The following is a 25,949-nucleotide window of genomic DNA, read 5'->3' as shown; positions in this document are numbered from 1 at the left end:
TTGCCTTTTCCAAGCGGCATGTACGACGTCTGAAGAAGATATGGACAGAAACAACATTGAGCTGACATGGAGTGGAGAAAGAAAGCTGTATTTAAAATCGGGCGATTTTGTTGAATTTGATTGTAAAATAGGATACGTGCAGGACCCAGCATCTTCCCCCTTCAGAGTGCAGTGTATGGACGGGACATTGGAATACCCACGGTGCAAGCCAGGAAGTAAGTCACCTCCACTCTGTCACTGCTTGGCCACTGCCTTGGTGCATTTTTAGCGCAGAAGCTGGGAAGAAAACCCCTAGCAAGTGTGCCTGGGGAAGAAATAGCGGGGCACCAAGGTGGGAGAGCACCCTGCAAAGCTGCAGGCCATGAGGGGAGGTTCCCCCAAGAAGCCGCCGACTGGCGAACCTGAGCTGGAAAGGCTCCTGGGGAACGGGCTCGCTGGGGCTCATCAGGGTTACTGGTGCTGGGCCTGCCCGGCTGGTTCCAGGCAGGACGGAAGGGCTGGTAAGTTCCCTGCAAGTGGCTTCTCTGAAATCAGAAGGTGCCATGGACTGTGGCAGGGCTGAAGAGAGGGAGACCATTTCCTTGCAGGCTCTCCCAGGCCTGCTTGTTCAGGCAGGGCTTTGTCCCAGCATTAGGGATTGAAAGGGATCTTGAAGAATCTTCTAGCCCAATCCCCTTCCTGAGCAGGAGCACCTAAATCAGGTCACACAGGAATGCGTCCAGGTGGGTTTTGAAAGTCTCCACTGATGGACACTCCACACCTCCCCTGGGCAGTCTGTTGCATTTTTCTGTCATCCTCACTGTAAAAAAGAGTTTTTTCTCACATTCAAGCGGAATTTCAGTGTTCCGTCTTGCACCCTTTTACTCTTTATCTGTCGTTGGGTGTCACTGAGAAGAGTCTTTCTCCGTCCTCCTGACGCTTGCCCTTTATATATTAATAGAAATTAATAACGGAGTGATTAACTACCTCCGATGTGAAAGTAAGTGCTGTGTGTGGAAGATACATTGCTCTGTAGAACTGTGGATAACAACCCAGCAGTACAGGCTGATAACTTCTTCCAGAGCTCTACAGTTCAGCAGAGAGCCAACTTGGCTGCTACATCTGTGATTTTGAGAAGCACTGGGGTTCTCAGCAGAGGGCCATGGCCTTGTAAGGAGGCTTTTTGTGGCATGTGGTGTAGCTACAGAAATGCTGGCTTTTTCTAGAAGCTCTCACTGTCCCTGCCATCTCCTGAGAATCTGGAAGGTGTTCTGCTGCCATTAAGTGTCATTCCTGGGGTTCGCAGTGTTTAGAAACACCCATGGTCAAGGAAAAAAGAGGGGGAAAGGAATCAAGTCAAATTGGTAAGGCAATATAGCCTCTTGCGCTTAAGAACATCATCTGGGGAGTAACAAGATGATTCTCTTAACTGTAGGTTGTGTAGGGGAACACGTGAGTGCCTACAAACTGAGTGGAGAAATGTCTCTTTTCAGATGTGACGTGTGAACCTCCTCCAGAAATTGCTGGTGGAAAAGTTCAAGGTGTTAAAAAGCCAAGGTATTTGCCTGGGGAGACAGCTCACTATCAGTGCTGGCAAGGTTTTCAGATGACGGGGGCTTCCACCGTGACATGTCAGAATGGGACCTGGACAGAGCGGCCCCAGTGCAAAGGTGAGTTCTCTCTCTCTCTTTCCATGCAGTACAGTGTCAATGAAGACTGCCCTCAAGCAAGCTCAGTGGCATTTAGGTCTCCAAATTTCAGTCTCAGGACTGTGAGGAATTTTTTTTTTTTTTTTTTTTTTGTCTTAAATATGCTCTCACAGAGGTACTTGTGAGTCCTGACAGCAGAGGAATGAGACTACCCTTTGCTAGGTATTTGGTGTCAAGGTGACAGTTTTCTCTCTGCTTTCCTCCAAGTCTCTCGAAGTGCTGCCTACATGGTCTTCTGAAGAATTTGTGGCTAGGGCTCTGTTGCATCTAAACTCTGATGGCCCTCTTTGTAATGGTTATTGGTCTTCCAGGGGAAGGTGGAAAATGTGGCCCACCTCGAGATCCTGAAAACGGAGACATCCTTTCCTTCCAGTTGAAACAATACCCCCAAGGTGCAGCTGTGCAAAATGAAATGCCCAAGTTCCTACATTCTCAAGGATCTGAGCAAAGCACTTGTACTGATGGGCAGTGTACAAATCCCCCAGTTCGCTTGTGTGGGTGGAAGCATGTACTGCATGGCCAGCACATGAGATCTCTAAACTTGAGATCTGCCCAGGTGTGCAGTTCTGATTCTGTCAGTTCCAGGAAACACTCAAATGATGAAGTAGTATCTGAACTAAAACTTGGATTTGTGCGTAACTCAAAGCTATAATTTTGCTAATCATCTACTGAACATGAGAGAGCTTCAAGCTTTCCTTACAAGAAAATGAAATTATCTGAAAAATGAAAAAATCATAAATTTCAGCTAGCCTAGTTGCTTATTTTAGAATGTCCCATACTGTATCTGCTCGAGGGTAGGAAGGCTCTGAAGGAGGATCTGGATAGGCTGGACCAGTGAGCTGAAGTCAACTGTATGAAGTTCAACAAGGCCAAGTGCTGCATCCTGTACCTGGGGCACCAATAACCCCAAGCAGAGATGCAGGCTGGGAGATGAGTGGCTGGAGAGCTGCCAGGCAGAGGACCTGGGAGTGATGGTTGATAGTCAGCTGAATATGAGCCAGCAGTGTGTTCAGGTGGCCAAGAAGGCCAACAGCATCCTGGCTTGTATAAGAAACAGTGTGGACAGCAGGTCTAGGGAAGTGATTGTCCCCCTGTACTCAGCTCTGGTGAGGCCGCACCTTGAGTACTATGTTCAGTTTTGGGCCCCTCGCTACGAGAAGGACATCGAGGTGCTCGAGCGAGTCCAGAGAAGGGTGACAAAGCTGGTGAGGGGTCTGGAGAACAAGTCTTACGAGGAGCGGCTGAGGGAGCTGGGCTTGTTCAGCCTGGAGAAGAGGAGGCTCAGGGGCAACCTTATCGCTCTTGATACGTACATTAAAGGAGGCTGTAGTGAGGTGGGGGTTGGTCTATTCTCCCACATGCATGGTGACAGGACGAGGGGGAACAGGCTAAAGTTGCACCAGGGGTGTTTTAGGTTGAATATTAGGAAGAACTACTTTACTGAGAGGGTTGTTAGGCATTGGAATGGGCTGTCCAGGGAAGTGGTGGAGTCACCATCCCTGGAGGTCTTTAAAAGACGTTTAGATGTAGAGCTTAGGGATATGGTTTAGTGGAGGACTTGTTAGTGTTAGGTCTGAGGTTGGACTCGATGATCTTGAGGTCTCTTCCAACCTAGACAATTCTGCAATTCTGTATATACTGATTCTGAAAGCCATTAAAAACAAAGCATAGCCCTGAAAGCTGTCTTTTGACTCAGTTTACTACTGTAGCTGTACTACACTGTACTTTATACTTGGCACCTACAGTCGGGTCATTGAAGAGATCTCAAATAAGTTCCAAATGGTTTCCAAATGAAAGCACTTATGAGGACAAAATTTCTGTGAAGTTACGTGGAAAATATATGTGTATATATATATATTCCAATAAACATTTATTTTTGGCAAATAAAAGTTGATAAACATATATGCGTTTTGTCTTTCTCAACTTCAGATATTATCTGTAATGTACCAGCAATTCCTCATGGATTTGTGCGTAATTCAAAGTCATCTTACAAGGAGTCTGAACAACTACAGTTTGGTTGTGAAGAAGGATACACATTTGGTGAAAGAGCAGATGCACTATGTACTGAATCTGGATGGCATCCAACCCCCTACTGCACTGGTTTGCCTTTTCCTAAAGTTATTTTGGACACTGGTTGTATTTGGAAGTAATTTCAGTATTATCATAGTCATTATCATTAGTTTGTTGATTTAAAAAAAAATAAAAAATCATCCACATCTTGGCGACACACCATGAAAATCTAGAAGGACTAGGGAATTGAGTGACAACACAACTGAATACGAGTTTTCCATGAGAGGCTACAGCAAAAAAATGGTGAATTCAGCCTTTCTTGAGTATATACTCAAGCATATACTTGAGTATAGTTGGATGGGCCTATGAAGATAGAATTGCTCACATGTAATGCATAAATGAGATGGATGATGAAATACTTTAGCATTAGAAACTGCTTAATTTTATCCTGTGCCTTTTTTATTCTGTGACTCTGAATTAGTGGGGATAACATAGCAAAAATACTCTTGGTTTATAAATAATTCTTAATTTGCATAGGAAGGATAAAGTTGAATCTCTTTACCTTCTACAAAATACAGTGAAAATGCTTTAGTGAAGGGATGGAAAAAAAAAATCAGACATAAAAAAGATTATTGAAGCAAGCAGAAAAAACACTAATACTGGAGAAGTTAAAACTATAGAAAGAATCTGAAATTTTTAATGGCACAGAAAAATTAACGTTTGAAACCAACTTAGAGAAGTGATATGATTTCTGAAGTCCTATTGTCTTCAAATCAAGACGTGATACTTTTTAAAGTGAAATTCAAGTATACTGCTTTTAACTTGAATATAAGTGGTGAAAGTCAGTGGCTGTTCTGAAAATAAAAAGAGGGGGTTAAATACTGGATACCATATGAATTGCAGCAGTATTGATAAAACTGGCTCTCAGCTTGATGACCTACTTGCTTATGAATCACAAGCAGTTCTTTGAGGTGGAGCTACAAATTTATGCATCTTCAAGTCTTCCACGTTCAGTAGCTGAGATGCTGTGGCACCGTAGCCACCACTCTGCTACTTGTAATTTTAAGAGAGTAAAATGCCACTCAGCATCTCACCCTGTATGAACCTGTGAAACAACAGAAGGCTTGAAGACAATAGAATAGTAGGTTTTCCTGACCTACTGAACTGATTTCTGCATTTTTCTTGAGTGTTCCTGAGTCTCACCATAGTTTGAGTAGACCGAGCGCCTGTTTGCTCATCGTTACATTAGCTTTTGAAATTTCTGAGCTACTAGTTCAGAGAAACTAGTTCCAATGAAAGAGGAACAATTCAAAAATGATCTCTGTTTCACTGATAGACCTTCAGTAAGAAATTGTTAGTGTTCTGTGCACCTTTTTAAAAAAATGAGTGGAAATTACAAGAAGTACCTTTCAAAATACCTTTCAAATTTAAATCCTCACTTAAGGTCAAGAAATAGTAAGACAGGGTTGTAGGGACAACAGTCTGAAGTGGTTATGGCCATTTCCATAGGAATAAGAGCAAATTTGAGGTAGTCCAGTCTCAGAAGGGTAAGTTGTCCATTGATGGCCACGAGTGTCTAGGCTGAAAAATACAGTGGAATTGTAGTGTTGCAATATACACAAAGCTAGCTGAAATGTGCTCTCTACACAGACATTATGTCACCAATTAGGTACAGTATGTCTGAAATTCACTAACCTAAAGAACCAATCTGGCCCTGAAGTGATGTATAAGCAGAGACTAAAGTAGCATGGTCTGCGTGAATCCTGCCGCTGTCCATGACTCTTAGCCTACGATGAAGACAGCAGTTTGTTTAATATTACCAGAACTGTAATTGTGCCACCACATTATTCATGATGTTCAGACTTCCCATCAGAAATTGTCCAAGGATCTCTACAAATTCATATATTTACAGTGATGAAACTCCCTTATGCTTTCTAACTCCCAAACACCTTCTGTGCAGTTCAGATGACAAATCCATGATTTCTGACGTCAGTCCTGTTGGAGATCTGCACTCTGGGTCACTGATTTTGATTTAGTTTCACTCAGCTACAGTACATAAAGACTTCCGTTAGAACTCCAAATCCCACAAGCAGACATGCGCATGATGTCCTAGCTGGAATAATTTGATACACATTTTGGAGAAATCTTTATACTGTATCAAATCATCTTCAAGAAATTGCCAAAGAACGCTTGAAACTGGAAAAAAAAAATGTTTGCAAAAGGGCATTGTTAGAGGATGTTATGTGCCACCCACCTTCCTGGGACCTCTTCCAGAAAGACTCCTTTAGAAATAAAGAGTAGTCAGTCCTAGTGCCCACTCAGTCCTTGAACTTTCTGCTTCAAGATTAGTAATGATACTAATCAATATGCATTGCCTATGGTTTAGCAGCATACTGCTTTTGAGAATTGAAAACTTCTTCCAGACATGGATATACTGGGCTCTGATACTTGGGCTGTCTGCAATTATAAATCCTCTCCAAGGTCATTCTATAGTAGGAAAATATAAAATAATTTCTGTCCTGCTTTATTCCTGTAGCTTTATGCTACCATGAAGTTGTTCTAGATCTTATTTGACTTACCAGGAGCCTAGATGACTAAGCAGCACACGTATGCAGCTGATTCATCCACCTTCACTCCACAGGAGGACCAACTTGTGGTGACTGTATAATCATCCCCTTCCAGCCCTGAGTGTGCTGGTGTGATTTTCTGAATTGCAAGTAAAAAAAAAAAATTAAAAACAATGGCTCCAGTTTATAAAGAATGTGTTTGCCTCGCTCCCTAAGAAATCTCTATTTGAAAGTTATTTTATGCAATAATTTTGGTCAATAGACTGTGAAGATAAAACCTTCTGCAATTAATATAAAGGCATTCTTCAAATTAGCACCGCATTTTTCTCTTTCCATTTAGAAATTCTATGCTCTCCTCCAAGAGTTCCCAATGGGAACTTTAGACCTCAAGAAGACAGCTACAGAGAAGGGGCTGTGATCACAATAGACTGTAATCCTGGATATCATTTGAGAACACTGTCTGGCAAAAATACAGCTCAATGCACCAGCAGAGGCTGGGTGCCTGCTCCAGATTGTGTTGGTAAGTAGCTCTTGTGAGTGAAGGCACAATATACACAATTGTTATTTTGGAAATATCTCAAGAGAAAAACCTCAGCACCATAGGAAATAAAAAATGCTTATTCGTTGTGTTTCCTGGTGTTATAAAACTTAATGTGAATGGCTTGGAAAAAAAAAAACAGCTAAGAAGCAAGGGTATAATGTAAATGTACATTATGTTTATAAACACGAGCATTATCTGTTACTATATTTGTGAAATTATATATTAAAGTCTGCAATAGTCAGCTCCCTGACAGGAAGGTTTGTGGTCCAACTGAGGAGTAGCATGCCAGTCAAGATAAGAGGACACAGTGAGTGTTGAAATATCCAAACCAATGCATAGGTGATGGTTGGAAGGTATTTTTCATCATGTTAACCAGAACCTTAGATTTTTGCTTGCAGTTTTGTATTGATATGTTATGAACAATTGCAGCTTTATTATACTCTGTCAAATGGCAAAACAAAATACTCTTGATTGATTGGTAATGAGTTCTTTTTTGGCTTAAACTTCCATTAATTACAATTATAGTTTTTCCCATTATATGCAGTAGAAAAACAAAAGTCAGCGATTTCATTATTTATTGGTCTTTGATCTTTGATTACTGAAAATGAAAGAAAAACATACAAAACAGAAGCAGGTGAAAGAAACCCTGACAAAATCAGTCTTGTGAATGAACCTTTGGGTAAAATTATTTGATCTATCCAAGAAAAGTACATTGTTAACAAGTGGATTAAGCATTTATCTATTTGTAGATTCTGAAATTGAGGAATCTTTTGGAGACCACCTCTCTCATTATTAAATGGTCCGTTCAGTGACTGATCCCTCCTCCCCATCCTCCTCACCCCCAGCATGTGGGCTTTGGTTCAGGGCACGTCAGGAGGAACCTAGCTGCCTTGGCCAAGCAGGACACCCTGGGTAATCTTTGAGTGACAGCTGCTGCTAAGCCTGACTTGTTCCTGAAAAGCTCTTTTGAGGAACTGAGAAAACAAAAGAAATATCACTTACGTTTTAAAATGAAAAAGAGTAAAGCTAGAAAGAGCTTTTGGTGTAAGATCTCAGAAGTGACAAATAAAAATGGTGACAGCTGTTACAACAATTGCTAGACTCTGCACTTTAGTGTCTAGATCTGAGCTAGCTGCCTAGGTTCTCATCAGTGTCAGTATAGTACACTTAGCTGAGACCCTGTGAAGAAACTGTGTTATCTCACCATAGAATTAATACTTACATTTGGTTGCATGAATCAGCCTCTAGTGTCCACTAAGAAGATGGACTGGATTTCTGTTGATTGCAATGAAAACAGGCAACCAGCATAGCTGTAGACATCGATCGAACACAGCATAGTTGATCCTGCACTCCTTGAGATCTGCCAAGGTGTGCAGTTCTGATTCTGTCAGTTCCAGGAAACACTCAAATAATGAAGTGGTATCTGAATTAATATTTAGGACTTTGTGTGCTGAGCTTTTTGCCATGCATGTGTTGATACTGTTGCTGTTAAATTCTATTTCAAGAGAAACCCTGTGACTACCCAGTGATAGAAAATGGCAAGATAAGTGAAAGAATGGCACACTCTTACTTTCCAAAGAGGATTGGACAGTATGTTGATTACTACTGTCGTAATGGCTACTTAGCCCCAAATGGAGAAAGAGTCGTTCGAATATACTGTTCGAAAGGGGGCTGGAATCCAGAGCCAAAATGCCTCAGTAAGTGCACTTCTACTATATGCTCAGTTTTGTTATGATTATTGATGATCCCTGCAGCAGAAATGGTGCTGGTGGAATGCAAGTAGCAGCAACGTACAGTTTGTTAAAGTATAACTGGTTGAGTTGAACCCTGGAACTTCCCCCAGACTGTTATCCTGTCTGCAGAGCTCAGCCACTTGGTAAGTGACACTCTGAAATGAGCAAGGCTGAAATGATAAATCTGGATTTGGGATGTTCTTTACTCCTGCACCTATCCCCGAGATTAAAAAAAAAATAAATAAATAAGAGAAATAAGATTTAGGAAATGTTTTTCATCTCTGGCTTCTGGGTCCCGTGCATGTATCTGCTTTCACCTGCACATGCAGCAAGACATTCCAAGAACATCTTCTCTGTGTAAATGTATTATTCCATCAGTGCCTTGGGCACTTTGTCTGGAGGATAATGTCTGGGATTCACTGCCCAGTCTTTTTGGATAACGTTTGGGACTGGCCAGGTGGCACACTCGCAATAAGCTGAGAGTGAGTATTGCTGCAGCAAGAGATCCAGATACACTGGCTTAATCTTTCAGCGATAGAAAATATTTAAACCAGTGAGCTGAGGCCTTCTCTCGTAACCCCCATCTTCAGTCAGAGTTCGGTTCCTACCTATTGATAGGACCTGAAAGATCAACAAAAGGTTGGTCTTCCTCCAGTTGCCCTGAGCAGAGTGGAGGTCAGTGCCGGGGAGAAGTGGAGTCCCGCCCAGAGGAAAGGAGCAGTTACTCCAATAACGGAGCCAGAGCATTCCTTCATCCATCCGTAGGGCCAGCATGCTTAGCAGTTGGTAAAATCTCTATAGCTGGTTAAATTTTGGTACCTGAGTTTTAGCTGTTCAGATTACGGTGGTTAAATGTACTTACTTTTCTTCTTTAGAAACATGCTCTGTAACACACCTGGAAAATGGTTATTTCAGATATAATCATGATACTTACACGGAAGGTGAAAGAATTCAATATGTCTGCAACCAAGACTATCGTACTGAAAGTGAAGGTGGTGAAGTTACATGCACAAAGAATGGCTGGTCACCTTTCCCAAGATGTATCCGTAAGAGTGAGTGTGCTTACAATTTGTCACAATTTCTCGCTAAAAAACTATAAATCCATTGTCACATCACCCATGTTAATCCATCACTGCTGCTTGGGGTAACTCTAAGTCTAGGTGCTTTACAAGTGAAACACAGTGCCGTGATTCCCTCAGCTGTCTCATGCAGCTCTTGAGTCCCTGTGTGCTACTGAGGTCAGTAGCTATACAAACATGCAGAATGATGCCCTGTAAAATGGCCACAGCAGGCTCATTTAATGCTGGTAAGGTTTTCAGATGACGGGGGCTTCCACCGTGACATGTCAGAATGGGACCTGGACAGAGCGGCCCCAGTGCAAAGGTGAGTTCTCTCTCTCTCTTTCCATGCAGTACAGTGTCAATGAAGACTGCCCTCAAGCTAGCTCAGTGGCATTTAGGTCTCCAAATTTCAGTCTCAGGACTGTGAGGAAATTTTTTTTTTTTTTTTTTTTTGCCTTAAATATGCTCTCACAGAGGTACTTGTGAGTCCTGACAGCAGAGGAATGAGACTACCCTTTGCTAGGTATTTGGTGTCAAGGTGACAGTTTTCTCTCTGCTTTCCTCCAAGTCTCTCGAAGTGCTGCCTACATGGTCTTCTGAAGAATTTGTGGCTAGGGCTCTGTTGCATCTAAACTCTGATGGCCCTCTTTGTAATGGTTATTGGTCTTCCAGGGGAAGGTGGAAAATGTGGCCCACCTCGAGATCCTGAAAACGGAGACATCCTTTCCTTCCAGTTGAAACAATACCCCCAAGGTGCAGCTGTGCAAAATGAAATGCCCAAGTTCCTACATTCTCAAGGATCTGAGCAAAGCACTTGTACTGATGGGCAGTGTACAAATCCCCCAGTTCGCTTGTGTGGGTGGAAGCATGTACTGCATGGCCAGCACATGAGATCTCTAAACTTGAGATCTGCCCAGGTGTGCAGTTCTGATTCTGTCAGTTCCAGGAAACACTCAAATGATGAAGTAGTATCTGAACTAAAACTTGGATTTGTGCGTAACTCAAAGCTATAATTTTGCTAATCATCTACTGAACATGAGAGAGCTTCAAGCTTTCCTTACAAGAAAATGAAATTATCTGAAAAATGAAAAAATCATAAATTTCAGCTAGCCTAGTTGCTTATTTTAGAATGTCCCATACTGTATCTGCTCGAGGGTAGGAAGGCTCTGAAGGAGGATCTGGATAGGCTGGACCAGTGAGCTGAAGTCAACTGTATGAAGTTCAACAAGGCCAAGTGCTGCATCCTGTACCTGGGGCACCAATAACCCCAAGCAGAGATGCAGGCTGGGAGATGAGTGGCTGGAGAGCTGCCAGGCAGAGGACCTGGGAGTGATGGTTGATAGTCAGCTGAATATGAGCCAGCAGTGTGTTCAGGTGGCCAAGAAGGCCAACAGCATCCTGGCTTGTATAAGAAACAGTGTGGACAGCAGGTCTAGGGAAGTGATTGTCCCCCTGTACTCAGCTCTGGTGAGGCCGCACCTTGAGTACTATGTTCAGTTTTGGGCCCCTCGCTACGAGAAGGACATCGAGGTGCTCGAGCGAGTCCAGAGAAGGGTGACAAAGCTGGTGAGGGGTCTGGAGAACAAGTCTTACGAGGAGCGGCTGAGGGAGCTGGGCTTGTTCAGCCTGGAGAAGAGGAGGCTCAGGGGCAACCTTATCGCTCTTGATACGTACATTAAAGGAGGCTGTAGTGAGGTGGGGGTTGGTCTATTCTCCCACATGCATGGTGACAGGACGAGGGGGAACAGGCTAAAGTTGCACCAGGGGTGTTTTAGGTTGAATATTAGGAAGAACTACTTTACTGAGAGGGTTGTTAGGCATTGGAATGGGCTGTCCAGGGAAGTGGTGGAGTCACCATCCCTGGAGGTCTTTAAAAGACGTTTAGATGTTGAACTTAGTGATATGGTTTAGTGGAGGACTTGTTAGTGTTAGGTCTGAGGTTGGACTCGATGATCTTGAGGTCTCTTCCAACCTAGACAATTCTGCAATTCTGTATATACTGATTCTGAAAGCCATTAAAAACAAAGCATAGCCCTGAAAGCTGTCTTTTGACTCAGTTTACTACTGTAGCTGTACTACACTGTACTTTATACTTGGCACCTACAGTCGGGTCATTGAAGAGATCTCAAATAAGTTCCAAATGGTTTCCAAATGAAAGCACTTATGAGGACAAAATTTCTGTGAAGTTACGTGGAAAATATATGTGTATATATATATATTCCAATAAACATTTATTTTTGGCAAATAAAAGTTGATAAACATATATGCGTTTTGTCTTTCTCAACTTCAGATATTATCTGTAATGTACCAGCAATTCCTCATGGATTTGTGCGTAATTCAAAGTCATCTTACAAGGAGTCTGAACAACTACAGTTTGGTTGTGAAGAAGGATACACATTTGGTGAAAGAGCAGATGCACTATGTACTGAATCTGGATGGCATCCAACCCCCTACTGCACTGGTTTGCCTTTTCCTAAAGTTATTTTGGACACTGGTTGTATTTGGAAGTAATTTCAGTATTATCATAGTCATTATCATTAGTTTGTTGATTTAAAAAAAAATAAAAAATCATCCACATCTTGGCGACACACCATGAAAATCTAGAAGGACTAGGGAATTGAGTGACAACACAACTGAATACGAGTTTTCCATGAGAGGCTACAGCAAAAAAATGGTGAATTCAGCCTTTCTTGAGTATATACTCAAGCATATACTTGAGTATAGTTGGATGGGCCTATGAAGATAGAATTGCTCACATGTAATGCATAAATGAGATGGATGATGAAATACTTTAGCATTAGAAACTGCTTAATTTTATCCTGTGCCTTTTTTATTCTGTGACTCTGAATTAGTGGGGATAACATAGCAAAAATACTCTTGGTTTATAAATAATTCTTAATTTGCATAGGAAGGATAAAGTTGAATCTCTTTACCTTCTACAAAATACAGTGAAAATGCTTTAGTGAAGGAATGGAAAAAAAAAATCAGACATAAAAAAGATTATTGAAGCAAGCAGAAAAAACACTAATACTGGAGAAGTTAAAACTATAGAAAGAATCTGAAATTTTTAATGGCACAGAAAAATTAACGTTTGAAACCAACTTAGAGAAGTGATATGATTTCTGAAGTCCTATTGTCTTCAAATCAAGACGTGATACTTTTTAAAGTGAAATTCAAGTATACTGCTTTTAACTTGAATATAAGTGGTGAAAGTCAGTGGCTGTTCTGAAAATAAAAAGAGGGGGTTAAATACTGGATACCATATGAATTGCAGCAGTATGGATAAAACTGGCTCTCAGCTTGATGACCTACTTGCTTATGAATCACAAGCAGTTCTTTGAGGTGGAGCTACAAATTTATGCATCTTCAAGTCTTCCACGTTCAGTAGCTGAGATGCTGTGGCACCGTAGCCACCACTCTGCTACTTGTAATTTTAAGAGAGTAAAATGCCACTCAGCATCTCACCCTGTATGAACCTGTGAAACAACAGAAGGCTTGAAGACAATAGAATAGTAGGTTTTCCTGACCTACTGAACTGATTTCTGCATTTTTCTTGAGTGTTCCTGAGTCTCACCATAGTTTGAGTAGACCGAGCGCCTGTTTGCTCATCGTTACATTAGCTTTTGAAATTTCTGAGCTACTAGTTCAGAGAAACTAGTTCCAATGAAAGAGGAACAATTCAAAAATGATCTCTGTTTCACTGATAGACCTTCAGTAAGAAATTGTTAGTGTTCTGTGCACCTTTTTAAAAAAATGAGTGGAAATTACAAGAAGTACCTTTCAAAATACCTTTCAAATTTAAATCCTCACTTAAGGTCAAGAAATAGTAAGACAGGGTTGTAGGGACAACAGTCTGAAGTGGTTATGGCCATTTCCATAGGAATAAGAGCAAATTTGAGGTAGTCCAGTCTCAGAAGGGTAAGTTGTCCATTGATGGCCACGAGTGTCTAGGCTGAAAAATACAGTGGAATTGTAGTGTTGCAATATACACAAAGCTAGCTGAAATGTGCTCTCTACACAGACATTATGTCACCAATTAGGTACAGTATGTCTGAAATTCACTAACCTAAAGAACCAATCTGGCCCTGAAGTGATGTATAAGCAGAGACTAAAGTAGCATGGTCTGCGTGAATCCTGCCGCTGTCCATGACTCTTAGCCTACGATGAAGACAGCAGTTTGTTTAATATTACCAGAACTGTAATTGTGCCACCACATTATTCATGATGTTCAGACTTCCCATCAGAAATTGTCCAAGGATCTCTACAAATTCATATATTTACAGTGATGAAACTCCCTTATGCTTTCTAACTCCCAAACACCTTCTGTGCAGTTCAGATGACAAATCCATGATTTCTGACGTCAGTCCTGTTGGAGATCTGCACTCTGGGTCACTGATTTTGATTTAGTTTCACTCAGCTACAGTACATAAAGACTTCCGTTAGAACTCCAAATCCCACAAGCAGACATGCGCATGATGTCCTAGCTGGAATAATTTGATACACATTTTGGAGAAATCTTTATACTGTATCAAATCATCTTCAAGAAATTGCCAAAGAACGCTTGAAACTGGAAAAAAAAAATGTTTGCAAAAGGGCATTGTTAGAGGATGTTATGTGCCACCCACCTTCCTGGGACCTCTTCCAGAAAGACTCCTTTAGAAATAAAGAGTAGTCAGTCCTAGTGCCCACTCAGTCCTTGAACTTTCTGCTTCAAGATTAGTAATGATACTAATCAATATGCATTGCCTATGGTTTAGCAGCATACTGCTTTTGAGAATTGAAAACTTCTTCCAGACATGGATATACTGGGCTCTGATACTTGGGCTGTCTGCAATTATAAATCCTCTCCAAGGTCATTCTATAGTAGGAAAATATAAAATAATTTCTGTCCTGCTTTATTCCTGTAGCTTTATGCTACCATGAAGTTGTTCTAGATCTTATTTGACTTACCAGGAGCCTAGATGACTAAGCAGCACACGTATGCAGCTGATTCATCCACCTTCACTCCACAGGAGGACCAACTTGTGGTGACTGTATAATCATCCCCTTCCAGCCCTGAGTGTGCTGGTGTGATTTTCTGAATTGCAAGTAAAAAAAAAAAATTAAAAACAATGGCTCCAGTTTATAAAGAATGTGTTTGCCTCGCTCCCTAAGAAATCTCTATTTGAAAGTTATTTTATGCAATAATTTTGGTCAATAGACTGTGAAGATAAAACCTTCTGCAATTAATATAAAGGCATTCTTCAAATTAGCACCGCATTTTTCTCTTTCCATTTAGAAATTCTATGCTCTCCTCCAAGAGTTCCCAATGGGAACTTTAGACCTCAAGAAGACAGCTACAGAGAAGGGGCTGTGATCACAATAGACTGTAATCCTGGATATCATTTGAGAACACTGTCTGGCAAAAATACAGCTCAATGCACCAGCAGAGGCTGGGTGCCTGCTCCAGATTGTGTTGGTAAGTAGCTCTTGTGAGTGAAGGCACAATATACACAATTGTTATTTTGGAAATATCTCAAGAGAAAAACCTCAGCACCATAGGAAATAAAAAATGCTTATTCGTTGTGTTTCCTGGTGTTATAAAACTTAATGTGAATGGCTTGGAAAAAAAAAAACAGCTAAGAAGCAAGGGTATAATGTAAATGTACATTATGTTTATAAACACGAGCATTATCTGTTACTATATTTGTGAAATTATATATTAAAGTCTGCAATAGTCAGCTCCCTGACAGGAAGGTTTGTGGTCCAACTGAGGAGTAGCATGCCAGTCAAGATAAGAGGACACAGTGAGTGTTGAAATATCCAAACCAATGCATAGGTGATGGTTGGAAGGTATTTTTCATCATGTTAACCAGAACCTTAGATTTTTGCTTGCAGTTTTGTATTGATATGTTATGAACAATTGCAGCTTTATTATACTCTGTCAAATGGCAAAACAAAATACTCTTGATTGATTGGTAATGAGTTCTTTTTTGGCTTAAACTTCCATTAATTACAATTATAGTTTTTCCCATTATATGCAGTAGAAAAACAAAAGTCAGCGATTTCATTATTTATTGGTCTTTGATCTTTGATTACTGAAAATGAAAGAAAAACATACAAAACAGAAGCAGGTGAAAGAAACCCTGACAAAATCAGTCTTGTGAATGAACCTTTGGGTAAAATTATTTGATCTATCCAAGAAAAGTACATTGTTAACAAGTGGATTAAGCATTTATCTATTTGTAGATTCTGAAATTGAGGAATCTTTTGGAGACCACCTCTCTCATTATTAAATGGTCCGTTCAGTGACTGATCCCTCCTCCCCATCCTCCTCACCCCCAGCATGTGGGCTTTGGTTCAGGGCACGTCAGGAGGAACCTAGCTGCCTTGGCCAAGCAGGACACCCTGGGTAATCTTTGAGTGACAGCTGCTGCTAAGCCTGACTTGTTCCTGAAAAGCTCTTTTGAGGAACTGAGAAAACAAAAGAAATATCACTTACGTTTTAAAATGAAAAAGAGTAAAGCTAGAAAGAGCTTTTGGTGTAAGATCTCAGAAGTGACAAATAAAAATGGTGACAGCTGTTACAACAATTGCTAGACTCTGCACTTTAGTGTCTAGATCTGAGCTAGCTGCCTAGGTTCTCATCAGTGTCAGTATAGTACACTTAGCTGAGACCCTGTGAAGAAACTGTGTTATCTCACCATAGAATTAATACTTACATTTGGTTGCATGAATCAGCCTCTAGTGTCCACTAAGAAGATGGACTGGATTTCTGTTGATTGCAATGAAAACAGGCAACCAGCATAGCTGTAGACATCGATCGAACACAGCATAGTTGATCCTGCACTCCTTGAGATCTGCCAAGGTGTGCAGTTCTGATTCTGTCAGTTCCAGGAAACACTCAAATAATGAAGTGGTATCTGAATTAATATTTAGGACTTTGTGTGCTGAGCTTTTTGCCATGCATGTGTTGATACTGTTGCTGTTAAATTCTATTTCAAGAGAAACCCTGTGACTACCCAGTGATAGAAAATGGCAAGATAAGTGAAAGAATGGCACACTCTTACTTTCCAAAGAGGATTGGACAGTATGTTGATTACTACTGTCGTAATGGCTACTTAGCCCCAAATGGAGAAAGAGTCGTTCGAATATACTGTTCGAAAGGGGGCTGGAATCCAGAGCCAAAATGCCTCAGTAAGTGCACTTCTACTATATGCTCAGTTTTGTTATGATTATTGATGATCCCTGCAGCAGAAATGGTGCTGGTGGAATGCAAGTAGCAGCAACGTACAGTTTGTTAAAGTATAACTGGTTGAGTTGAACCCTGGAACTTCCCCCAGACTGTTATCCTGTCTGCAGAGCTCAGCCACTTGGTAAGTGACACTCTGAAATGAGCAAGGCTGAAATGATAAATCTGGATTTGGGATGTTCTTTACTCCTGCACCCCGAGATTAAAAAAAAAATAAATAAATAAGAGAAATAAGATTTAGGAAATGTTTTTCATCTCTGGCTTCTGGGTCCCGTGCATGTATCTGCTTTCACCTGCACATGCAGCAAGACATTCCAAGAACATCTTCTCTGTGTAAATGTATTATTCCATCAGTGCCTTGGGCACTTTGTCTGGAGGATAATGTCTGGGATTCACTGCCCAGTCTTTTTGGATAACGTTTGGGACTGGCCAGGTGGCACACTCGCAATAAGCTGAGAGTGAGTATTGCTGCAGCAAGAGATCCAGATACACTGGCTTAATCTTTCAGCGATAGAAAATATTTAAACCAGTGAGCTGAGGCCTTCTCTCGTAACCCCCATCTTCAGTCAGAGTTCGGTTCCTACCTATTGATAGGACCTGAAAGATCAACAAAAGGTTGGTCTTCCTCCAGTTGCCCTGAGCAGAGTGGAGGTCAGTGCCGGGGAGAAGTGGAGTCCCGCCCAGAGGAAAGGAGCAGTTACTCCAATAACGGAGCCAGAGCATTCCTTCATCCATCCGTAGGGCCAGCATGCTTAGCAGTTGGTAAAATCTCTATAGCTGGTTAAATTTTGGTACCTGAGTTTTAGCTGTTCAGATTACGGTGGTTAAATGTACTTACTTTTCTTCTTTAGAAACATGCTCTGTAACACACCTGGAAAATGGTTATTTCAGATATAATCATGATACTTACACGGAAGGTGAAAGAATTCAATATGTCTGCAACCAAGACTATCGTACTGAAAGTGAAGGTGGTGAAGTTACATGCACAAAGAATGGCTGGTCACCTTTCCCAAGATGTATCCGTAAGAGTGAGTGTGCTTACAATTTGTCACAATTTCTCGCTAAAAAACTATAAATCCATTGTCACATCACCCATGTTAATCCATCACTGCTGCTTGGGGTAACTCTAAGTCTAGGTGCTTTACAAGTGAAACACAGTGCCGTGATTCCCTCAGCTGTCTCATGCAGCTCTTGAGTCCCTGTGTGCTACTGAGGTCAGTAGCTATACAAACATGCAGAATGATGCCCTGTAAAATGGCCACAGCAGGCTCATTTAATGCTGGTAAGGTTTTCAGATGACGGGGGCTTCCACCGTGACATGTCAGAATGGGACCTGGACAGAGCGGCCCCAGTGCAAAGGTGAGTTCTCTCTCTCTCTTTCCATGCAGTACAGTGTCAATGAAGACTGCCCTCAAGCTAGCTCAGTGGCATTTAGGTCTCCAAATTTCAGTCTCAGGACTGTGAGGAAATTTTTTTTTTTTTTTTTTTTTGCCTTAAATATGCTCTCACAGAGGTACTTGTGAGTCCTGACAGCAGAGGAATGAGACTACCCTTTGCTAGGTATTTGGTGTCAAGGTGACAGTTTTCTCTCTGCTTTCCTCCAAGTCTCTCGAAGTGCTGCCTACATGGTCTTCTGAAGAATTTGTGGCTAGGGCTCTGTTGCATCTAAACTCTGATGGCCCTCTTTGTAATGGTTATTGGTCTTCCAGGGGAAGGTGGAAAATGTGGCCCACCTCGAGATCCTGAAAACGGAGACATCCTTTCCTTCCAGTTGAAACAATACCCCCAAGGTGCAGCTGTGCAAAATGAAATGCCCAAGTTCCTACATTCTCAAGGATCTGAGCAAAGCACTTGTACTGATGGGCAGTGTACAAATCCCCCAGTTCGCTTGTGTGGGTGGAAGCATGTACTGCATGGCCAGCACATGAGATCTCTAAACTTGAGATCTGCCCAGGTGTGCAGTTCTGATTCTGTCAGTTCCAGGAAACACTCAAATGATGAAGTAGTATCTGAACTAAAACTTGGATTTGTGCGTAACTCAAAGCTATAATTTTGCTAATCATCTACTGAACATGAGAGAGCTTCAAGCTTTCCTTACAAGAAAATGAAATTATCTGAAAAATGAAAAAATCATAAATTTCAGCTAGCCTAGTTGCTTATTTTAGAATGTCCCATACTGTATCTGCTCGAGGGTAGGAAGGCTCTGAAGGAGGATCTGGATAGGCTGGACCAGTGAGCTGAAGTCAACTGTATGAAGTTCAACAAGGCCAAGTGCTGCATCCTGTACCTGGGGCACCAATAACCCCAAGCAGAGATGCAGGCTGGGAGATGAGTGGCTGGAGAGCTGCCAGGCAGAGGACCTGGGAGTGATGGTTGATAGTCAGCTGAATATGAGCCAGCAGTGTGTTCAGGTGGCCAAGAAGGCCAACAGCATCCTGGCTTGTATAAGAAACAGTGTGGACAGCAGGTCTAGGGAAGTGATTGTCCCCCTGTACTCAGCTCTGGTGAGGCCGCACCTTGAGTACTATGTTCAGTTTTGGGCCCCTCGCTACGAGAAGGACATCGAGGTGCTCGAGCGAGTCCAGAGAAGGGTGACAAAGCTGGTGAGGGGTCTGGAGAACAAGTCTTACGAGGAGCGGCTGAGGGAGCTGGGCTTGTTCAGCCTGGAGAAGAGGAGGCTCAGGGGCAACCTTATCGCTCTTGATACGTACATTAAAGGAGGCTGTAGTGAGGTGGGGGTTGGTCTATTCTCCCACATGCATGGTGACAGGACGAGGGGGAACAGGCTAAAGTTGCACCAGGGGTGTTTTAGGTTGAATATTAGGAAGAACTACTTTACTGAGAGGGTTGTTAGGCATTGGAATGGGCTGTCCAGGGAAGTGGTGGAGTCACCATCCCTGGAGGTCTTTAAAAGACGTTTAGATGTTGAACTTAGTGATATGGTTTAGTGGAGGACTTGTTAGTGTTAGGTCTGAGGTTGGACTCGATGATCTTGAGGTCTCTTCCAACCTAGACAATTCTGCAATTCTGTATATACTGATTCTGAAAGCCATTAAAAACAAAGCATAGCCCTGAAAGCTGTCTTTTGACTCAGTTTACTACTGTAGCTGTACTACACTGTACTTTATACTTGGCACCTACAGTCGGGTCATTGAAGAGATCTCAAATAAGTTCCAAATGGTTTCCAAATGAAAGCACTTATGAGGACAAAATTTCTGTGAAGTTACGTGGAAAATATATGTGTATATATATATATTCCAATAAACATTTATTTTTGGCAAATAAAAGTTGATAAACATATATGCGTTTTGTCTTTCTCAACTTCAGATATTATCTGTAATGTACCAGCAATTCCTCATGGATTTGTGCGTAATTCAAAGTCATCTTACAAGGAGTCTGAACAACTACAGTTTGGTTGTGAAGAAGGATACACATTTGGTGAAAGAGCAGATGCACTATGTACTGAATCTGGATGGCATCCAACCCCCTACTGCACTGGTTTGCCTTTTCCTAAAGTTATTTTGGACACTGGTTGTATTTGGAAGTAATTTCAGTATTATCATAGTCATTATCATTAGTTTGTTGATTTAAAAAAAAATAAAAAATCATCCACATCTTGGCGACACACCATGAAAATCTAGAAGGACTAGGGAATTGAGTGACAACACAACTGAATACGAGTTTTCCATGAGAGGCTACAGCAAAAAAATGGTGAATTCAGCCTTTCTTGAGTATATACTCAAGCATATACTTGAGTATAGTTGGATGGGCCTATGAAGATAGAATTGCTCACATGTAATGCATAAATGAGATGGATGATGAAATACTTTAGCATTAGAAACTGCTTAATTTTATCCTGTGCCTTTTTTATTCTGTGACTCTGAATTAGTGGGGATAACATAGCAAAAATACTCTTGGTTTATAAATAATTCTTAATTTGCATAGGAAGGATAAAGTTGAATCTCTTTACCTTCTACAAAATACAGTGAAAATGCTTTAGTGAAGGAATGGAAAAAAAAAATCAGACATAAAAAAGATTATTGAAGCAAGCAGAAAAAACACTAATACTGGAGAAGTTAAAACTATAGAAAGAATCTGAAATTTTTAATGGCACAGAAAAATTAACGTTTGAAACCAACTTAGAGAAGTGATATGATTTCTGAAGTCCTATTGTCTTCAAATCAAGACGTGATACTTTTTAAAGTGAAATTCAAGTATACTGCTTTTAACTTGAATATAAGTGGTGAAAGTCAGTGGCTGTTCTGAAAATAAAAAGAGGGGGTTAAATACTGGATACCATATGAATTGCAGCAGTATGGATAAAACTGGCTCTCAGCTTGATGACCTACTTGCTTATGAATCACAAGCAGTTCTTTGAGGTGGAGCTACAAATTTATGCATCTTCAAGTCTTCCACGTTCAGTAGCTGAGATGCTGTGGCACCGTAGCCACCACTCTGCTACTTGTAATTTTAAGAGAGTAAAATGCCACTCAGCATCTCACCCTGTATGAACCTGTGAAACAACAGAAGGCTTGAAGACAATAGAATAGTAGGTTTTCCTGACCTACTGAACTGATTTCTGCATTTTTCTTGAGTGTTCCTGAGTCTCACCATAGTTTGAGTAGACCGAGCGCCTGTTTGCTCATCGTTACATTAGCTTTTGAAATTTCTGAGCTACTAGTTCAGAGAAACTAGTTCCAATGAAAGAGGAACAATTCAAAAATGATCTCTGTTTCACTGATAGACCTTCAGTAAGAAATTGTTAGTGTTCTGTGCACCTTTTTAAAAAAATGAGTGGAAATTACAAGAAGTACCTTTCAAAATACCTTTCAAATTTAAATCCTCACTTAAGGTCAAGAAATAGTAAGACAGGGTTGTAGGGACAACAGTCTGAAGTGGTTATGGCCATTTCCATAGGAATAAGAGCAAATTTGAGGTAGTCCAGTCTCAGAAGGGTAAGTTGTCCATTGATGGCCACGAGTGTCTAGGCTGAAAAATACAGTGGAATTGTAGTGTTGCAATATACACAAAGCTAGCTGAAATGTGCTCTCTACACAGACATTATGTCACCAATTAGGTACAGTATGTCTGAAATTCACTAACCTAAAGAACCAATCTGGCCCTGAAGTGATGTATAAGCAGAGACTAAAGTAGCATGGTCTGCGTGAATCCTGCCGCTGTCCATGACTCTTAGCCTACGATGAAGACAGCAGTTTGTTTAATATTACCAGAACTGTAATTGTGCCACCACATTATTCATGATGTTCAGACTTCCCATCAGAAATTGTCCAAGGATCTCTACAAATTCATATATTTACAGTGATGAAACTCCCTTATGCTTTCTAACTCCCAAACACCTTCTGTGCAGTTCAGATGACAAATCCATGATTTCTGACGTCAGTCCTGTTGGAGATCTGCACTCTGGGTCACTGATTTTGATTTAGTTTCACTCAGCTACAGTACATAAAGACTTCCGTTAGAACTCCAAATCCCACAAGCAGACATGCGCATGATGTCCTAGCTGGAATAATTTGATACACATTTTGGAGAAATCTTTATACTGTATCAAATCATCTTCAAGAAATTGCCAAAGAACGCTTGAAACTGGAAAAAAAAAATGTTTGCAAAAGGGCATTGTTAGAGGATGTTATGTGCCACCCACCTTCCTGGGACCTCTTCCAGAAAGACTCCTTTAGAAATAAAGAGTAGTCAGTCCTAGTGCCCACTCAGTCCTTGAACTTTCTGCTTCAAGATTAGTAATGATACTAATCAATATGCATTGCCTATGGTTTAGCAGCATACTGCTTTTGAGAATTGAAAACTTCTTCCAGACATGGATATACTGGGCTCTGATACTTGGGCTGTCTGCAATTATAAATCCTCTCCAAGGTCATTCTATAGTAGGAAAATATAAAATAATTTCTGTCCTGCTTTATTCCTGTAGCTTTATGCTACCATGAAGTTGTTCTAGATCTTATTTGACTTACCAGGAGCCTAGATGACTAAGCAGCACACGTATGCAGCTGATTCATCCACCTTCACTCCACAGGAGGACCAACTTGTGGTGACTGTATAATCATCCCCTTCCAGCCCTGAGTGTGCTGGTGTGATTTTCTGAATTGCAAGTAAAAAAAAAAAATTAAAAACAATGGCTCCAGTTTATAAAGAATGTGTTTGCCTCGCTCCCTAAGAAATCTCTATTTGAAAGTTATTTTATGCAATAATTTTGGTCAATAGACTGTGAAGATAAAACCTTCTGCAATTAATATAAAGGCATTCTTCAAATTAGCACCGCATTTTTCTCTTTCCATTTAGAAATTCTATGCTCTCCTCCAAGAGTTCCCAATGGGAACTTTAGACCTCAAGAAGACAGCTACAGAGAAGGGGCTGTGATCACAATAGACTGTAATCCTGGATATCATTTGAGAACACTGTCTGGCAAAAATACAGCTCAATGCACCAGCAGAGGCTGGGTGCCTGCTCCAGATTGTGTTGGTAAGTAGCTCTTGTGAGTGAAGGCACAATATACACAATTGTTATTTTGGAAATATCTCAAGAGAAAAACCTCAGCACCATAGGAAATAAAAAATGCTTATTCGTTGTGTTTCCTGGTGTTATAAAACTTAATGTGAATGGCTTGGAAAAAAAAAAACAGCTAAGAAGCAAGGGTATAATGTAAATGTACATTATGTTTATAAACACGAGCATTATCTGTTACTATATTTGTGAAATTATATATTAAAGTCTGCAATAGTCAGCTCCCTGACAGGAAGGTTTGTGGTCCAACTGAGGAGTAGCATGCCAGTCAAGATAAGAGGACACAGTGAGTGTTGAAATATCCAAACCAATGCATAGGTGATGGTTGGAAGGTATTTTTCATCATGTTAACCAGAACCTTAGATTTTTGCTTGCAGTTTTGTATTGATATGTTATGAACAATTGCAGCTTTATTATACTCTGTCAAATGGCAAAACAAAATACTCTTGATTGATTGGTAATGAGTTCTTTTTTGGCTTAAACTTCCATTAATTACAATTATAGTTTTTCCCATTATATGCAGTAGAAAAACAAAAGTCAGCGATTTCATTATTTATTGGTCTTTGATCTTTGATTACTGAAAATGAAAGAAAAACATACAAAACAGAAGCAGGTGAAAGAAACCCTGACAAAATCAGTCTTGTGAATGAACCTTTGGGTAAAATTATTTGATCTATCCAAGAAAAGTACATTGTTAACAAGTGGATTAAGCATTTATCGATTTGTAGATTCTGAAATTGAGGAATCTTTTGGAGACCACCTCTCTCATTATTAAATGGTCCGTTCAGTGACTGATCCCTCCTCCCCATCCTCCTCACCCCCAGCATGTGGGCTTTGGTTCAGGGCACGTCAGGAGGAACCTAGCTGCCTTGGCCAAGCAGGACACCCTGGGTAATCTTTGAGTGACAGCTGCTGCTAAGCCTGACTTGTTCCTGAAAAGCTCTTTTGAGGAACTGAGAAAACAAAAGAAATATCACTTACGTTTTAAAATGAAAAAGAGTAAAGCTAGAAAGAGCTTTTGGTGTAAGATCTCAGAAGTGACAAATAAAAATGGTGACAGCTGTTACAACAATTGCTAGACTCTGCACTTTAGTGTCTAGATCTGAGCTAGCTGCCTAGGTTCTCATCAGTGTCAGTATAGTACACTTAGCTGAGACCCTGTGAAGAAACTGTGTTATCTCGCCATAGAATTAATACTTACATTTGGTTGCATGAATCAGCCTCTAGTGTCCACTAAGAAGATGCACAGGATTTCTGTTGATTGCAATGAAAACAGGCAACCAGCATAGCTGTAGACATCGATCGAACACAGCATAGTTGATCCTGCACTCCTTGAGATCTGCCAAGGTGTGCAGTTCTGATTCTGTCAGTTCCAGGAAACACTCAAATAATGAAGTGGTATCTGAATTAATATTTAGGACTTTGTGTGCTGAGCTTTTTGCCATGCATGTGTTGATACTGTTGCTGTTAAATTCTATTTCAAGAGAAACCCTGTGACTACCCAGTGATAGAAAATGGCAAGATAAGTGAAAGAATGGCACACTCTTACTTTCCAAAGAGGATTGGACAGTATGTTGATTACTACTGTCGTAATGGCTACTTAGCCCCAAATGGAGAAAGAGTCGTTCGAATATACTGTTCGAAAGGGGGCTGGAATCCAGAGCCAAAATGCCTCAGTAAGTGCACTTCTACTATATGCTCAGTTTTGTTATGATTATTGATGATCCCTGCAGCAGAAATGGTGCTGGTGGAATGCAAGTAGCAGCAACGTACAGTTTGTTAAAGTATAACTGGTTGAGTTGAACCCTGGAACTTCCCCCAGACTGTTATCCTGTCTGCAGAGCTCAGCCACTTGGTAAGTGACACTCTGAAATGAGCAAGGCTGAAATGATAAATCTGGATTTGGGACGTTCTTTACTCCTGCACCCCGAGATTAAAAAAAAAATAAATAAATAAGAGAAATAAGATTTAGGAAATGTTTTTCATCTCTGGCTTCTGGGTCCCGTGCATGTATCTGCTTTCACCTGCACATGCAGCAAGACATTCCAAGAACATCTTCTCTGTGTAAATGTATTATTCCATCAGTGCCTTGGGCACTTTGTCTGGAGGATAATGTCTGGGATTCACTGCCCAGTCTTTTTGGATAACGTTTGGGACTGGCCAGGTGGCACACTCGCAATAAGCTGAGAGTGAGTATTGCTGCAGCAAGAGATCCAGATACACTGGCTTAATCTTTCAGCGATAGAAAATATTTAAACCAGTGAGCTGAGGCCTTCTCTCGTAACCCCCATCTTCAGTCAGAGTTCTGTTCCTACCTATTGATAGGACCTGAAAGATCAACAAAAGGTTGGTCTTCCTCCAGTTGCCCTGAGCAGAGTGGAGGTCAGTGCCGGGGAGAAGTGGAGTCCCGCCCAGAGGAAAGGAGCAGTTACTCCAATAACGGAGCCAGAGCATTCCTTCATCCATCCGTAGGGCCAGCATGCTTAGCAGTTGGTAAAATCTCTATAGCTGGTTAAATTTTGGTACCTGAGTTTTAGCTGTTCAGATTACGGTGGTTAAATGTACTTACTTTTCTTCTTTA

At 41.0% G+C, this 25,949-nt stretch overlaps 2 protein-coding genes across 2 annotated transcripts in view; both read left to right on the top strand.

The window, feature by feature from the left end:
- LOC137860482 (sushi, von Willebrand factor type A, EGF and pentraxin domain-containing protein 1-like) overlaps positions 1 to 25,949 on the top strand; it is an 80,168-nt gene that overhangs the window by 29,662 nt on the left and 24,557 nt on the right. The window contains exons 15-23 of the mRNA XM_068690779.1: positions 15 to 215; positions 1,473 to 1,649; positions 3,618 to 3,788; positions 6,606 to 6,785; positions 8,312 to 8,503; positions 9,415 to 9,627; positions 20,159 to 20,329; positions 23,147 to 23,326; positions 24,853 to 25,044. Coding sequence (XP_068546880.1) covers positions 15 to 215; positions 1,473 to 1,649; positions 3,618 to 3,788; positions 6,606 to 6,785; positions 8,312 to 8,503; positions 9,415 to 9,627; positions 20,159 to 20,329; positions 23,147 to 23,326; positions 24,853 to 25,044 — 1,677 coding nt within the window. The remainder of the gene's footprint in view (positions 1 to 14; positions 216 to 1,472; positions 1,650 to 3,617; positions 3,789 to 6,605; positions 6,786 to 8,311; positions 8,504 to 9,414; positions 9,628 to 20,158; positions 20,330 to 23,146; positions 23,327 to 24,852; positions 25,045 to 25,949) is intronic.
- Positions 9,844 to 17,978, top strand: LOC137860074 (complement factor H-like). Its single transcript, XM_068689882.1, has 5 exons — positions 9,844 to 9,922; positions 11,891 to 12,061; positions 14,879 to 15,058; positions 16,585 to 16,776; positions 17,683 to 17,978. Exons 1-5 carry the CDS (start codon positions 9,859 to 9,861, stop codon positions 17,904 to 17,906), a joined length of 831 nt encoding a protein of 276 aa, XP_068545983.1. The 5' UTR covers positions 9,844 to 9,858; the 3' UTR covers positions 17,907 to 17,978.

The sequence above is a fragment of the Anas acuta genome, chromosome 8 (genome assembly GCF_963932015.1).
Source record: "Anas acuta chromosome 8, bAnaAcu1.1, whole genome shotgun sequence".
In the NCBI taxonomy this organism is placed as follows: Eukaryota; Metazoa; Chordata; class Aves; order Anseriformes; family Anatidae; genus Anas; species Anas acuta.
The sequence above is the reverse complement of the archived record's forward strand: the minus strand, read 5'-3'. Positions and strand labels throughout refer to the sequence as shown.